At 35.4% G+C, this 15,704-nt stretch overlaps 1 protein-coding gene and 1 long non-coding RNA gene across 2 annotated transcripts in view; both read left to right on the top strand.

Annotated features, from left to right (window-relative positions):
* The window catches only part of LOC138404331 (uncharacterized), a 265,328-nt gene that overhangs the window by 150,671 nt on the left and 98,953 nt on the right, over positions 1–15,704 (top strand). The gene's annotated exons all lie outside the window — the stretch shown is intronic.
* Positions 428–7,692, top strand: LOC117994831 (putative ATP-dependent RNA helicase TDRD12). The gene is made up of 3 exons (XM_034982800.2): positions 428–1,009; positions 1,371–2,302; positions 3,051–7,692. Exons 1-3 carry the CDS (start codon positions 726–728, stop codon positions 7,673–7,675), a joined length of 5,841 nt encoding a protein of 1,946 aa, XP_034838691.1. The 5' UTR covers positions 428–725; the 3' UTR covers positions 7,676–7,692.

Genomic DNA, 15,704 nt, shown 5'->3' on the forward strand with positions numbered 1-15,704 from the left:
TTCCAAAATCCATTGTGCGATCTACTGACAATGTGATAGATATATATAGAATAAATAGATCTACTCACAATGTATAATGCTAATGCTAGGTATAACATAACATATTGCATGCTAATAGGCAGAATTTGGCTGTACCTTTTTGTTTTCGTAACATCTCAACTGTTTACCCATATTCGCAATGAAGAAATTTGTATTTGTATTTATTTGTGTGTGATAGATAAATTGATAGAAACACGTTTACAATGTTTACAACATATAAGTTACAATGTTACTCGCTACTGGTGTCGCTACTACCGTAGTGTTTGTGTACTCTTTGGTCGCTACGTTGGTGGTTTTTTTAGTAGGCGCTAAAAAGCTAGAACCCAGAGCCGTAAACCAGTTTAAAAAATTTGTTAAATTTTTGACAGGGCTATTTAGTAATTTTCTCATAATTTTCTTTCCGCCGATTGCAAATGATCTAAATTGATCTAAATATTTTTCTTTGTCGTAACCGGCGGCAAGCGGCAACCGCTTGGCTAAGAAGTTTGTAATAACAAACTTGTAATTAAAGTGAAAAATACTTGGCGCCGACAAACTCTCCAAGTGCAACGCGCATGCAGCAGCAGAGAGAACGACGAATCGCGATTGAAAGAAGAATGCAACTTGCTGCCATCTTGCAACCATAGCAAACTCGAAGGTTTCACACTCATGTTTCGCAGTTGCTAGTTATTCCAAATTCGATCAAAATGCCGCCTGATTGCTACAGAGTAGAAATAATCCACTATTTAAACCCTCATCTAATATGGGTTGAAGTCCGTGACCCGTCAGTTCTCAAAGAAGAGTTTTTGTTTGAACAAATCGGCGTTTACGGCGTACTACCTATGGAAAAGACTTTGGATGTCTCGACAGGGGGTTTGAGTTTGAAAAGCCAGAAATGCGGCGAATGGCTACCGGCCTCTTCCGTCGCTATGAAAGAATTGTTAGATGATGCTGACGAAGTATGGTTTTCGCTAACATTCATGGATAGAAGGTAATTAATAATACATACTTTTATAGCTTGCAATGTTAAGGGCTAGTGAGGGCTCTGTCTGAAAATCAGTGCTGCAGTAGTCAAATACTGCAGCATCATGCTGAGGCAGTAGCCCTTTCAGCTCAAACAAGACATAATTTTTGTTCTTAGTACTGTCAAGCTCGTAGTACCTAGTTTTAATTTTTTAATTTTAAACATTTGGTTTATATGTTGTGTTTCTTTTTTCTTGTTTTGTGAGCTGAATAAACTTTTATTTATTTATTTATTTATGATAAAAGATATAATAAAACTCTAGATAGGCTAAGCTCATTTTGACACCTAGGACAGTTTTTCAAATTTTTTTGTTATTTTGTTGTTACAGAACTACTATATTTGATGACAACATACATAAATATGGGGAAATAATATTGAAAACACGGAGTGGTAAATTGAAAGAGCTTTCAAAACAGCTGATCAAAACTGGCTTCGCTCACAACAACGTTTGTGAATTCCACGAGAAACTGAGTTGCGGAAAATTAAACACTAAACTGAGCACATCGCAAACTCAAGGAGTAATCAAAGAATTGGAAAAGTACTGCTTGAGGAAAGATAGATCTAAGAATCTTTTGAAAAAGTCTGTCGAAAAGCAGACGTCAGTGTTCCAAATGTCTCTAGACTTTGAGAAGTCTCTAACAGAGTCGAATTTAGAAAAACATAATAATGAGATCCTAAAGAAAACACTAAAAAATAAGCACAAAGATTTTGAGTTGTGCAAAGATGTAGACGATGAGTCTGTTGGAAGAGCTTGCCGCAAAACCAAACCTAAATCATTAGAATTGATAGAAGAGGTCCAAAAATCTAAGCTTGTAACAAAAAAACTGTCCATAGCAACAAGTATATCCAATTCGTCCGAAACTGAAGATTTGAACCAGTCTGGTTACAGTAGAATAAAACAATTTTTGGCCAAAAAGAGAGTTGATACTGAATCCAAATATGGAAAAAATACTGAGAATAAATTGAAAAAAAATGATGCAGCGGAGGTTGAAAAGTTATTGGAAAATGCTAAAAATGTTGAAAAAGCACTTCCAGACGACTATTTTAAGTCAAAACAAAAGCGTGTTAAGAATCATATGATAGATAAAACCACAGACGAAACTGATGGTAAAGAAAAAACAAGATCTGAGAAAAACAATTTTGAAGAAAAACAAAGACATAGAAATGATTTTGGAGATCAAACAAAATCTGGTCATCAATTTGAAGAAAAAATAAGCAGTAATAGACATCAAGAAGAAAAAATTGATACACACAAACCTTGTAAGTTGCAATATCAACCTATATTTACCTATTGCTAGATGCCCGTTATTTTGTCCATGTGGATTCATGTTTTTATAATTCCATACGAACTCTTCAATGTTTCGGGATAAAAATCCTATATTCATGTCTGGGATGCAAGCTATCTCTGTACCAGATTTCTCTGCCTGAATTTGAGGGTTTTAAAATTCCATGAGAATTCTTAGAATTAAGAATAATTAGGTATTTTAAAATGATTATTGACTTTCATACATAGTTTTTGAAAAAAACAAATTTAAAACATATGATCACCAAATTATTCAGTTACTAACATGTCTATGGAACCTTAGTGCTTGTTCTAAGATTTAACCATTTTTAGGGTTCCATATCTCAAAAGGAAAAAAGGAACCCTTATAGGATCACTTCATTGTCTGTCTGTCGTGTCTGTCAAGGAACCTGTAAGTCCCGTTGACCTAGAATCATTAAATTTGGCAGGTAGGGACGTTTTATAACATGTAAGGGGAAAAGCCGAAAACCGTGAATTTGTGGTTACATCACAAAAAAATTTAAATGTGTTCATGAACAATAATTAGTATTTTCAACTTTCAAAGTAAGATTAATATACCAAGTGGGACATCGTATGAAAGGGGTAAAGCCCTTTTGTACATTCTAAAACAGATTTTTATTTATGGCGAAAAAATACGATGGAATCCTCGATGGGCAAGTCTGACTTACACTTGGCTGGTTTTTTTTACTGTGCTTTTCTTTTCAGCTAAGAGATCTGTGAAACCGACAGGTCACAAAAGCGGAGTTACTACTAGAGTTGCTTACGGCCCGCCAGGATTGGACCCCAAATTTTTCAAAATTCAAATTGTTACCATTCCGGACTATGAAGAAGAAGTATATGAGAAACAAAAAATGGACATCGAAAAAGTGAAGACAGAAAAACGTGACTGTATGTATGGTGACGTTGATTCAGAAGTAGGTCTCGAAATTACTAATAAGAAAACTCTTAAAGATTTGTTGAAAAAGGGTAATCATGTAGGGAATTTTGAAAAAACAGTTACAGGTGATGACAAATCTGTTAAAAGTAGAGATGTAAATGATTATATCGATTCTAATGCAAGTTGTAATTCCAGCTTAGAAGTTCAAAACAAACAAAAAATATTTAAAAGTTGTGCAGTAACCGATTGTACAGATGATTTAGTTGAAAAAAGCGATAATAAGACTGTACAGAAAGAAAAAATTGTTGAAAGTGGTATAAAAATGAGTTATAGCGACAATTCGATTGAGAAATACAATAAAAAGAAAATTCAGAACGAATCGAAAGTAGTTGATTGTGCTGCAGAAACTAATAACAGCAATCATTCTGATGGTAGAAAACCATCTTTATTAATTAAACGAAAGTTGAAAACCCACCACAATGCAGTTAAACATGTAACTAATGTCTCTAGTTCCGACACTTCAAATAAAGATTCTTCTAGCGATGTAGGCGTAGCATCTAATAACAAAGCAGATAATAACGATAACATCGAAGAAGTAATCGAAAGGTTGAATTTGAAATATAATATAAAAGATGAAAATATTAGCAAACAGGAAGATCAACCCACAATTGAGGCAGAAATCACGACTAAACTAAAAAATAACGTCAACCCGTTTAAGAATATCGATCCAAAGATATCGGTTTTTGTCGATAATCTAGTCACACCAGTGCTTATGGTACATTCAAAACACGATAAACGTATACAACCGGTTTTTGAAATGCGTGATATTTATTTTAATAGTCACATACATAACATACTGCGAAATATGTCGGTGGAAGGTCCTATGATGTTACAAACAGTATCTTGGTTTGTAATTTTAAGAGGCTATAGTTTGTTTATGGTAAGTCCAATGTCTAGTGGTAAAACATTAGGTTATCTTCCAGCTGTATGTAGGTTAGTTAGCGATACTGTATCCATAACTTCAGAAAGTGGTGGTCCAGTGTGTATTATAGTTTGCGCTACAGCACAATCTGTAACTAACGTTGAAAAGATGGCCAGAATGTTTTTAAGAACAGAGGAAAAGGTTCTAGCTTGTTATGCAGGTGTGGATAATTTCCATATAACTACAACATTGTTAAATGGATGTGATTTATTAATAGCTACTCCAGCTTCTTTAGTAAGATTATTGCAAGTTACCGATTTTGGTGTTGATTTGAGACGTCTTTCAACATTTGTTATGGACGATTGCGAGCGTTTAGCAGAAGTTTATGCAGATGAAATAAAAATTTTCATGTACAGGATCAAAGAAATGCTCAAAAGAAGAGCCAATAAAGAATTGAAAGTGCAATACATTCTCGCATCTAGGATCTGGTGCGATTTTATGGAACCTTTAGCGAAAAAGGTGCCCGATACGGTAATCTGTATTGGTGCGTTCCAGGAATGTGTTTTGTATTCTAAAACGAACACATCAGTGACGCTCGTTAAAAAAGAGAATAAAGTTGACTCCGTTTTCGAATTTTTAAAGGACATTAATGCTTCGAAAAGAACCATTATAGTCTGTGACTCGAATGATGAAGTAGCGTTGTTAGAAAAAGCATTGAAACGATCTAAACATATAGTTTTCTCATGCAACAACGATATGACCATTCACGATTTGTACAATTTGAGTGTTTCATGGGCTGACTATACAGAACCCTTGCTAGGGCCCATTCTTGTCTGCTGTGACAGTAATTTGATTCACATGAACATTACAGACGCTCACAATTTAATCCATTACTCAATGCCGCCTTTGTTCTCCATGTTTTGCAAAAGGTTCTCCGTTTTGAACGATAATTACCCGTCCATTTTCAAGACAGATAGTGAGAATGTCAAAATAAAAATTCTTTTAGAAGAGAGCAACGTGGAACAGTTACCGAAAATTTTGAACTTTATAAAACGTTGCACTGACAATGTCCCAAGCGTTTTGGATGAAATTTCGTCCAATGTGTTAAAAGAAAAAGATGTGATTAAAGCTGAAAAATTCTATCCACTATGTGGCAGGCTGCTGACTTTGGGATACTGTCCAGATTTCTACAATTGCCAGGAAAGACATACAATTTTGAAAGACTACGACGCTCCTAAAGAATGGTTGCCCAAAGAAGGTACAGTCACATGTAAAGTACTGTACTACCATTCCGCAACTTTATACTCCGCGAGAATTCTATCATGTACAGTCAACGGTACAACAGTTAATTACCCACAAACATATAATAAACTTGCTTTGAAAATGGGCATGTATTATAGCAAAGAATCAAATAAAAAACTTCACGGAATACCTGAAATTGGCGATATATGTGCGACGTCAATAAAACTTAATTTCTACGTACGATGCCAAGTATTAAAGATTTTAAATAGATATGAAAGAGGGACTCCTAATAAGGTTTTAGTCAAGTTGATCGATGAAGAAAGACTAGAAGTGACAAGGGATATTTATCTCTATCATCTGCCAGATGAACTGAAGCAGATTGAATCGCGGGTTGCTCAAGTCAGACTGGCTAATATACAACCCAAAGACAAAGATATAACATTTTCAGAACTAGCCAGAGATAGACTTAAGAAAATCACAGATACAGACACAGAGTTATTTGTCAGAGGTCAAGTGTCTTTAACACTTGGTAACTGTATATTTGTCAATACGCTGGAAGTGTGCCAAGATTTGACTTCACTCAATGAAGTAGTTGTAAAATACAATTTTAAAGAGGAATTACTAGAAAATCATGCGATACCAAACCCAGAACATTTGTCAAAACTTGAAAAATTATGTACTGAATGTGGATTGATTATTAAGGAAGAAAGGAATGTCAAACCTAAAATGCCCATTAAAAATCTCCCTAAAGGTTCCTGGGCCCATTTGGAAAGAGACAGTCTTTCAAGCGTATTTTTTGCATCGGCAATAAATCCTGATAAATTCTTTGTGCGCCTTGAAAAGTTTGAATCTTGCATGGGTGGTCTGCTTCAGGACATTAAAAAGTATGTCGATTCAAATCCTACTCGGTGTAACAATGTGAAAGAAGGCGAAATAGTTTTAGTCAAATTCCCTGGTGATGATACATACGAACGCGCTAGAATAGATCGCATAAAAGAAGCAGAAGAAACGGCAAAATGCTTTTTCGTGGACCAAGGAGATTGGAAAGAAATTCCTCTAAATGATGTGATTCCAATAACAGAAAAATTCATTAATCAACTACCCTTCCAGGCTATTGAGTGTCGGTTGGTAGGAATCCGACCTTTGGGTAAACAATGGACAGACTTTAGCACAAATTGGTTCATTGACAATTGTCATAATGAACAAGGCGATCTCAAATGTTTATTCGTGAAATATTTTACTAAAGAGCCAGCCGAATTTACCAATGGTCACAAATACAGTGTCGCTATTATAGACGTCAGTACGGAACAAGATGTCATTCTTAATCAGTTAATGATAGATTTGAATCTTGCCCAAGAAAACCTTAGTGAAATTAAGTATCTAGATGATTTGGAAATAAACAAACCAGACCAAAAACAATCTACAGATACAGAAGACGATGTTTGCGAGGAAGCTGTTGCTAAAGAAATTGGAAATGACAATACAGACACAAAATATAATATCGTCCCATCACCGAGTAATATATTGTTTAAAGCACCAATAAGATCTGTTCCTGTTGTCAACTCTGATAATGAGAGCGAAGACTCCGATAGATGGGATGTAGGAATTGACACTGATACTATGGACTTGTTTCCAGCGCTTCAGAATCTCAAAAGCTTAGAGGACATGCCTAAAGTTAAAATCGAAAATACCGTACAGTCAGTAGATAGAGATAACAAAAGAGCTGAAACAGTAGAATTAGATTCAGATGATCTGACGTCACCAGACAATACATATGTGGAGCCCGTTTTGACGAATAAAGAACTTGATAAGGAACCAAAGCAAATTTTTTATCCAAGAGCTGAAATAGATGAAAAAAGGCGTCCGAAGTTAGTTTGGCGTCAGAATAAAACCAGTGTAACTATAAAAATACAGTTAATAGAAGCTGATAATTATAAACTTAACATTGAAGATCGGACGCTGGTTTTTAGTGCTGATGTCAATAATACAGACTATGGTTTTGAATTACAACTGTATGGAGCGGTTTATAAGAAAGATTGCTCTCATGTAAATAAAGGACAGTATATTTTGGTTAAGTTGAAGAAAGTTGCAGCCAAAAATTGGTTAACTTTAACACGAGATGGCGGGATTAAAAAGTGGATTGTATATGATGTTGATAATTTAGATACATCTGATGAAGAAACTTCTACAGATTGTTGTAAAGATAATATTCAGAATAGAGTCGAGACTGAAAGTGAGGATGAAAACTCCGATGATGATATCAATAGAGTTTATAAGAAATATAACTAACTCATCGACAGTTGAATTAACATAATTTTTTTTTTATGTTAATTCAACTGTCGATGAGTTAGTTATATTTCTCAAAATTAGTGCGTGTAAACTTTATACGTGTTTGAAAAAAAAACTAAATGGGATTTCAATTTTGAAAATCGGTCGGCCAAAGATTTTTAATCATGTACTTATTAAGTAAAAATATAAAAGCCGTTCTCAATTCGGATACATTGATGACTTTTAGGTCTTTTCGCGTTTCTCAGCCTGTAATGCCAATTGCCATCTCGGCTGCTAATTCATACGTTAAACCTGTCTTTTTTAACAGGCTCTCCTGCAATTTTGTATCATATACTCCGCATACCAATCTATCTCTCAACATTCTCTAAATCCACAAAATTGCAGTAATTTGTCATTTTTCTTAGGGCAGCGATGTATTCGGGCATATGCTCCTGTTTGTTTTGGAATTTAAAGAGTTCTACTATCTCATTTCGCCGTGGGCTAAAATTTAATTTTTGTTTTTATTAACTAGTTAACTCGCCCTGACTTGGTTAAAATGATTGTTCAGTACATTGATTACTTGCCCTGACAGATTATTTTTCAGGAAAATTAATGATTTTCCTAAACCGAAGAAATCTACGCCGCATGATGCGAAAAATATCGTTTTCTGTTTTGTAATATCGCCTTTTGCATCGACAAAAACGAAATCTTTCGATGTGTGACTTCCACTCGTTGTTCTTTATGTCGAATTTTCGAAATCATTTTCAGCCATTGTCTACGCCCTATTTTCCATGTAAGAGGAGAGGAGATGTGTTCAGTTGACCTTCAGTTCAGTTGACTTCCAGATTCGTAATAGATGACGCGAAAAAATTATCACGTCATCTTTTAAAAATCTGATTGGTTGACTGTACTCATCTCTCCTCTCCGCTTAGGTGAAGACCAAAGAAGTAATGCTTAGGCAGAGCGCCCATTGGCCATTGCCTGAGCGATCACATCTTTTCAGCATTTAAGATGCCATAACAGAACAAATATGTGAGAAAGATGGATTTATACACTGTAGTGTTCCGAGCAGGCATTGCAATTAAAGCAATGTTGATAATTGAAATATATTTTTTTGCTCAAATAAACTTTTACAATTTGCTTTTGAATCGTCAACTGAATCTACTACTGGTTGGGAATGCCCTTTTGGTCGAAAGAATTTTAGCCTTTTTCTATTTTTTTTACCTTCATAAAATTATATGTTTAATTACTGTGCCTTTGGGGGGTTCATAAATTGGGCCTTATGAAACCTCTGACGGGTTACATTTAAGAAATTTACATTATTATCTAATGAAAAAAAAAGAGTTTATATTTTTTCTTACAGTTTATACTCAAATAAAGTTTTACAAGTTCTTTTGGATTGTCAATTAAATCTACCACTGGCTCAGAATGTTTATTTTTGGGCCTTTCAGAAATATTTCTGGCCTTTTGTCTCTTGTCATATCCATGAAAAATACAGATTATTTTCCCGGCAAATTAAGTTTCATTCCTGTGTCTTTGGAGGGTTCATAAATTGGGCCTTGTGAAACCTCCGAGGGGCTACATTTTGGAAATTTACATTTTTCCATAATTTGTCGGCCTTGTTTTTTCCCCGGAATTTCCCGTGTTTTTTGGATCTGGCAAGTAGTCTATTGTTTTTCAAACTACCCTCGGTTTCTGACAAAAAGCCTGGCAGTGATATTATTTCAATTTAGAAACTTTAAACTTTAACTGATCATCAATATTATGTTTCGCACAGAATCACTTCATGGCCTAAAGTATATTTACTCTCTCCCTTTTTTGTTGCTCTCTCCACCTGTACAATATGCGTAGTACCGACATCTGTTGGTCGCTTTAGAAGTGCCGCGAGTGACTTGCCGTTCACGTCGTTCACGTGCTTCAAATATTTTGACAATGTAAAGCCCGAAATCTCTTTGCAACGATTGTTTTTCCGTACCTGCTCCGTGATTTTATAAAATTTCTAACGTCTCACACGCCTTAGTTGCTATTGGGCATCCATGTCTGCCCCATGCATTGTTTAATTTCTTGGTATTAGTGATGTTTCGCTCGCTGAAATCTTGCTGAAGCCAGTGAACCTCCGTCAGATCGATTTTGTTCGTATAAAATGTAACATATGTCAAAAACGTATCAATTGACACCTCATTCATCAAAATCGGCCCAGTAGTTTAGCCGCTACAGTGGAACACACAGATTTAACATACATACATAGACTGTCAAAATCATAACCCTTGTTTTTGGCTTTGCCGAAATCGGGTAACAAGTGTATGAACAAAACGAGAGAATCACCAACGTATGAATTTTAAATTTTATGAATATTCAAGTCGATTTTTGGCAAAACCTTTGAGCATTTCGGCTAAGAAACTGTGATAGTGATGTTCTCGAATTTTTATACATTTAGATATAATCCACAGAACACATTTACTCCAGGAGAAGAAGCCCAACTACATACAAATAAAGTGCAGACTATGCACCGTCACGCCATCTATTAGTGATTCCATAGAATTAAACTTTTGGCGCGAAATTACGAACCCCGTATTATTTTTTTTTTTTTTTTTCTATATTAGGCCCGCATTTCAATCGCCAAATAATCTTTAACCGAGGAGTTTATTCCCCAGTTAAAGATTATTATTTATGGCGATTGAAAAGCGGCCATAACAAAACTGGAATAAGACAAGTAAAAACAAGTATAGCATTTTTGGAAATAAATTTTTATATTATACTGTGAAAAGCATGCAAAGATTTGATTTGTTTTTACTTATTTTTTTTCTAAGCTATTAGATGAAGTAAGTAAAATTTAAGAGTAAACAAAATTGCATTTATAAAGGGTTTTATTACAAGTACAATTTAGATAACCATTTTTAACATCACTCATGTTTTAAAATTTTAATTTTTCGTTGCAGCGCATTTTTTGATGCTTCTGCAGCAAACATTCTGTTTTTTAATGTGCAGAATCTCTTTATTGCTGAAACACAATTTACAATATCATCAATATTTTCAGTTTTATGCTTCTGGCATCCATCCAACCAATTGAAAGCTATGGTTTCATTTAATTTTGTCCATAGTTTTTTTTTTTTAATTTCTAAATTATGTGAATATTTTTGTAAATATTCGTTAATTACAGTTGCAGATGTCTCCACACACTGGACGAACTCAATATTTACATAATTTAGACTATTTTTTTTGTCATTATATTCTTTGAAACTGTTAAACAAATGTACAGGTTCAATATTATGTGACACCATTATTGTTTTACAAAAGTCGCAGGAATTATTTTTTATTTTCTTGAAAACAAACCCACACACATATGCGCATGCCTGCATTTCGTCAGATTCTATGTCTGACACAATAGTATTATCATCAGGCATGGCATACGACATATTGGTAGATGTGGATGTGTGTGGGTCTGTTTTTAAATATGTGATCATATTTGTCAAAAGTGTGTTGGCGTCATCTTCACAGTTTTTTGCCCCACATTTATATTTCAAATTATTAATAATACTAGTTTTTAAAGCTGCGGTAAATTGTGGGACATTTGGGTTTGGATTAGAACCACAATGACTTCTTATGCAACCAAATAAATTTTCCAAAGGATCTTGATTTATTCTTCGGGTGGCTAGTGCATTTATATTCAATTTCTGTAAATTATGCCAAAGCCTTTCCACAGCCCTTATGGTTCTAATCCAACCATTGACCGAAGGAGGAGTGCAGCGAGCCCCAATAAAATTAATGTTTTGAAAAAATATTTTCATTTCCTTAAATAAATTCATATGTTTACTTTGTTTAGTTAGGTTTGTGGAAAATGGTTTTCCTCGTTTTAAATCAGGTGTATCGGCATTCAACGCGTCAAAAATAGCGTCAATTTTGCTAATCAATGTTGCGGTAACAACAGCTTCAGTTATTTTAGCGTTTAAACTACCGTGAGTGATTTCCATTATAAATACTATCTGTCCCGGCTTACTCACGTGTGTAGTCGACGTTAGCCCGACTAGTTTCGAACCCATCGGGGGTCCTTTTTCAAGGGAGTCCGTCCGCGCACGCGCCGCGGTTTTGACTACACACGTGAGTAAGCCGGGACAGATAGCTTCAGTTATATCTATATAATCATAATTTGATGAAACACGCTAGCGTGTGTCTAGGCGATATAGGCTGGCATATAGGTCACCTATAAAATCCCTTTAAAATGTCAGAATTAAAAAAAACCATGTCACCCACCCATATAACTATTGTTTATTATAATCTAGTGTAATAAACAGGTTTTTTTAAATATGTAATTTTCGTTCTGATTTCTGCTTCAAGTGTACCTGGAATATTTTTTTTGCTTTAAATATAACAATATGTTATACTAATGTTAATTATTTTATGTACAAAACATTGAGGCAAGTGTACCGTTCATTATAACTTGACCTCTGCCGTCATGTTGGCACTATTGCTTTGTTTGCTTTATTCCTTAGAACTTAGGGTTTATTATTGTGTGATTTGCAATGGTGCCAACATAGCATCAGGGACAAGTTATAGGTAGGGCTTTAGCGATCGCGGGGATAGCCTGTGCTGATATTTATTGATTATGTTTCATAAAAATCTAATTTAAAAAAACCAGGTCTAGTCCACTTCGGTTTTAATACTTAAGAGTAAGTTTTAATATGTTAAGTGTCATTCCTCCAGTGGCCTGAGTGCACGGGTGATGCTCACATACGAGACAGGTCGAGTTGGCAATCGGGGAGGGAACGGGGAGCGCGGGTGACGTGCGGGACGTCTCCACGGCTCATACCCCAATTGCCATCTCGACCTGTCGCCTACTATAGGTATATTGTACTTGTATTATCATCATCATCATCACGATCATGATCAACCCATCGCCGGCTCACTGCAGAGCGCGGGTCTCCTCTCAGAGTGAGAAGAGTTTGGCCAGTCTACCACGCTGGCCATGTGCGGATTGGTAGACCTATATTATAGTGTTAGATTAAATATCCTGAGCATTTATAATCTTGATGATAGTGTTTTTAACTACACTTCAAGGTTTTTTAAATAGTTACATAATGTCCAAAATTGCAGAACCGGCAGGATTCCAACCTGCGTCTCCCTGGCTGTCACGCCTGAGCACTTATTGCCGGTGCCTGAAAAATGTATTTTATTTTAGCAGTCTGATTTTCTTTGGTGCAAACTCGTAAAAGTATTTGAAGAAAAATACTCATTCAGTTGATTAATAAAATATTGTAAGTTTCTTTTTAAGTTTTCATTTTGAATAAACATTTTAAACTAAATAGCACTGTTTTTTTTTAATTTATAGGTTACATTACCCAATGCGATTCATGTTTAGGGCGCCTTCAAAATTGCTAAATGCCGCGCGAGGACAGACCAGACAGGCCTATACGTTAGTTTTAGACCAGCCATACACGGACAGCTTGAAGCAGTCAGAATGGACTGCTTCAAGCTGCGACTGCGTGTTTAACTACAGACTTCTACGTACGTACATACACGAACCGCTCAAGCAGTTGTAACTGCTTCGGGCGGTTGGGCGGTCAAGCAGTCGCCAGGCATACACTGACTGCTCGAGCTGTCGCGCTCTCGCGCAGTTACTTCCGCCCGCGCTCCTCATTCCACGTCGCGCAAGCTTCCCGCCCGCATTGAAATTGCTTGGCAGCTTCAAGCTGTTACTCTGACTGCTCGAGCGGTCCGTGTATGTTGATCTAACCGCTCGAGCAGTCCGTGTTTGGCGGGCCTTAGGATACGCAAAAACCGAAACACGTCGAATATTTTACATTATGCACATACAAAATTTCAAAAATATTTAATGAAAATTTACGAAGTTATAAGCTTGTTGTGTCGAGTCGTTGTCCCGCAATAACATGGTCACCCCAAGCGAGCGGCTGTGAGCGAGATCGTGCGCGCTCCCGCTTGCACAGCTCGAATCCGTGCATGCGGTCATTCAACTAGATAGATTCATTCAATTATTTTTTAGTTTTAGTTTTTTTGTAATAGTTATGTAATATTTTTTGTGTGCAATAAAGTATTTCTATCTATCTATCTATAGATATAAGTATATAACCCCGTACCTAGTAAAAATGATCTGTTACCTATCCTGATCAAACTACTTTCAGGTTTTGCGTATACTAAAACTAACGTTGTAAGTATATACATTTTGTATTTTGTATTTGTATTTATTTATTTATTAAAGAAGAATATTTGCAGGTTACAACAAATTTGGTGCATTCATAAACTTTACATACATACATACATTTACTCTTTGTGGTAGGCTAAGACCGTTATGACACATATACATATACACATATACTTAAGCACACACTCACACACGCATACACACACACATACAATCATACACACACTGTTGTAATTTTATTTTATTATTGTATATACCTACATTTATTCTAACTCTATTCTGTTAAAATAGTTTAATTATAATTTTAAGTAATCTCTTTTGGCCTTCTGTTATACCTAGATTTAAATTTAAATAATAATTATGTATTTACGCTGTTGATTACTTTCAAATAAACAAAATAATAAAATAAAATGACCGCTAAAGACTGCATCATCATCAGGTGAAATTTCAGATAAAGCTTGTCATTGAATACAAAAAATAGCTCTCTAATAAAAGTCCCGCAAATTACTATTGCGCTGGAACCATGTCTCATTAACATCGAAATGACGTCAGCCGAAATAAAAACATACCTACCATCAACTCCAAACTTCAGTCTAGTGCTGACGTCACTGAAATGGTGGCCACGCGCATTAGCAATTTGCGGGACTTAAAACTTAAAAATGGGTCAAGAAATAAAAACACTTTTCTGCAAAGAAACATTTATTTAAACTAAGTATGTATAACAACATTTATAATATTTAATTTAGTAAATAAATAGGTATATTACACAATAATAATTGTAACACTTTAGAAATAAAATAATACTATCATTACATCACATCGATAAACAATTTACTATAAGTCCCGCAAATTGCTAATGAGCGTGCTCTCCATTTTAGTGATGTCAGCACTAGACTGGTGTTTCGAGCTGATGGTATATTTTTATTTTGGCTGACGTCAAAATAACGTCATTTCGATGTTAATGAGACATGGTTCCAGCGCAATAGCAATTTGCGGGACTTATATAGATACCTACAATACTTAAATGATTAATTTCTGAACAAAAACGTTTAAATATGGGCATTTTATGATGTTTGCCAAAAATACCAAAAATGTTAATTTTCCTATCCGCGGAAAGTAGTAATAGCACTCTCTCTGTTACGTAATCCCATACAAATGATAAGAGGCAAAAAGGAGTTAACCATTTTGAGACATTAAACAATCACAAACGAAAGTATGAATTCGAACTCTTTTTCGAATGTTTTTGAAAAAATTTCCGATTTGAATTTCGAATGTTTTTGAACCATTATTATTATTAGTTTTTTTTTTTTTTTTTTTTTTTTTTTTTTTTTTTTTTTTTTTTTAATTATAGGATTTTTTTTTTAATACAATAAAACTTAAAGCTAGCCTTATCTAATTACTATATAAATCATGACCGCGTGGAATGGTGCCAAGAATACTGGCTGCATTTCCGCGCTGGACAGCTAGGCTGATCCGCTGCGCAAAAAATGAGCCAGCCCTTCTGTCACCAGTTGAGGCTATTAATCGCGGTGAAATGTCTCGTAAAAAATTTTTAGCACTAAGACTCCATGGCCCCAGGGTCTCCACGGCAAACGGCACAAAAATGTAACTCTCTATAAGAGAGGCATACTTGCGCCGCTTGCCGTTTTCAGCTGTTTCTGCTGCGGCTCCCGGTCTTGATGCTGTCTTCCTGATATGACACGGGGCCAATGTGTCAACGCAAGTTGCGTCCCACATTAGCGCCCGTCCCCGTTCCCAGGGAACCAGCGTCAATCCATCAGGTCTCTTGCCATCATCCCGACTAATCCCTATTATTATTAGTTGAATTTTTTTTCGAATGTCTTTTAAAACATGTTTGTGACTGGTTGGTGACACAAAATGGTTAACGCCAAC

Source organism: Maniola hyperantus, chromosome 27, assembly GCF_902806685.2.
Source record: "Maniola hyperantus chromosome 27, iAphHyp1.2, whole genome shotgun sequence".
Lineage (NCBI taxonomy): Eukaryota > Metazoa > Arthropoda > Insecta > Lepidoptera > Nymphalidae > Maniola > Maniola hyperantus.

Bases quoted from the DNA above. Each gene is read 5' to 3' on its own strand.
- LOC117994831 (XM_034982800.2), top strand. From the start codon at position 726: ATGCCGCCTGATTGCTACAGAGTAGAAATAATCCACTATTTAAACCCT. The intron at 1,010-1,370 runs GTAATTAATAAT...TTGTTGTTACAG, and splicing joins CTAACATTCATGGATAGAAG to AACTACTATATTTGATGACA. The intron at 2,303-3,050 runs GTAAGTTGCAAT...TTTTCTTTTCAG, and splicing joins AATTGATACACACAAACCTT to CTAAGAGATCTGTGAAACCG.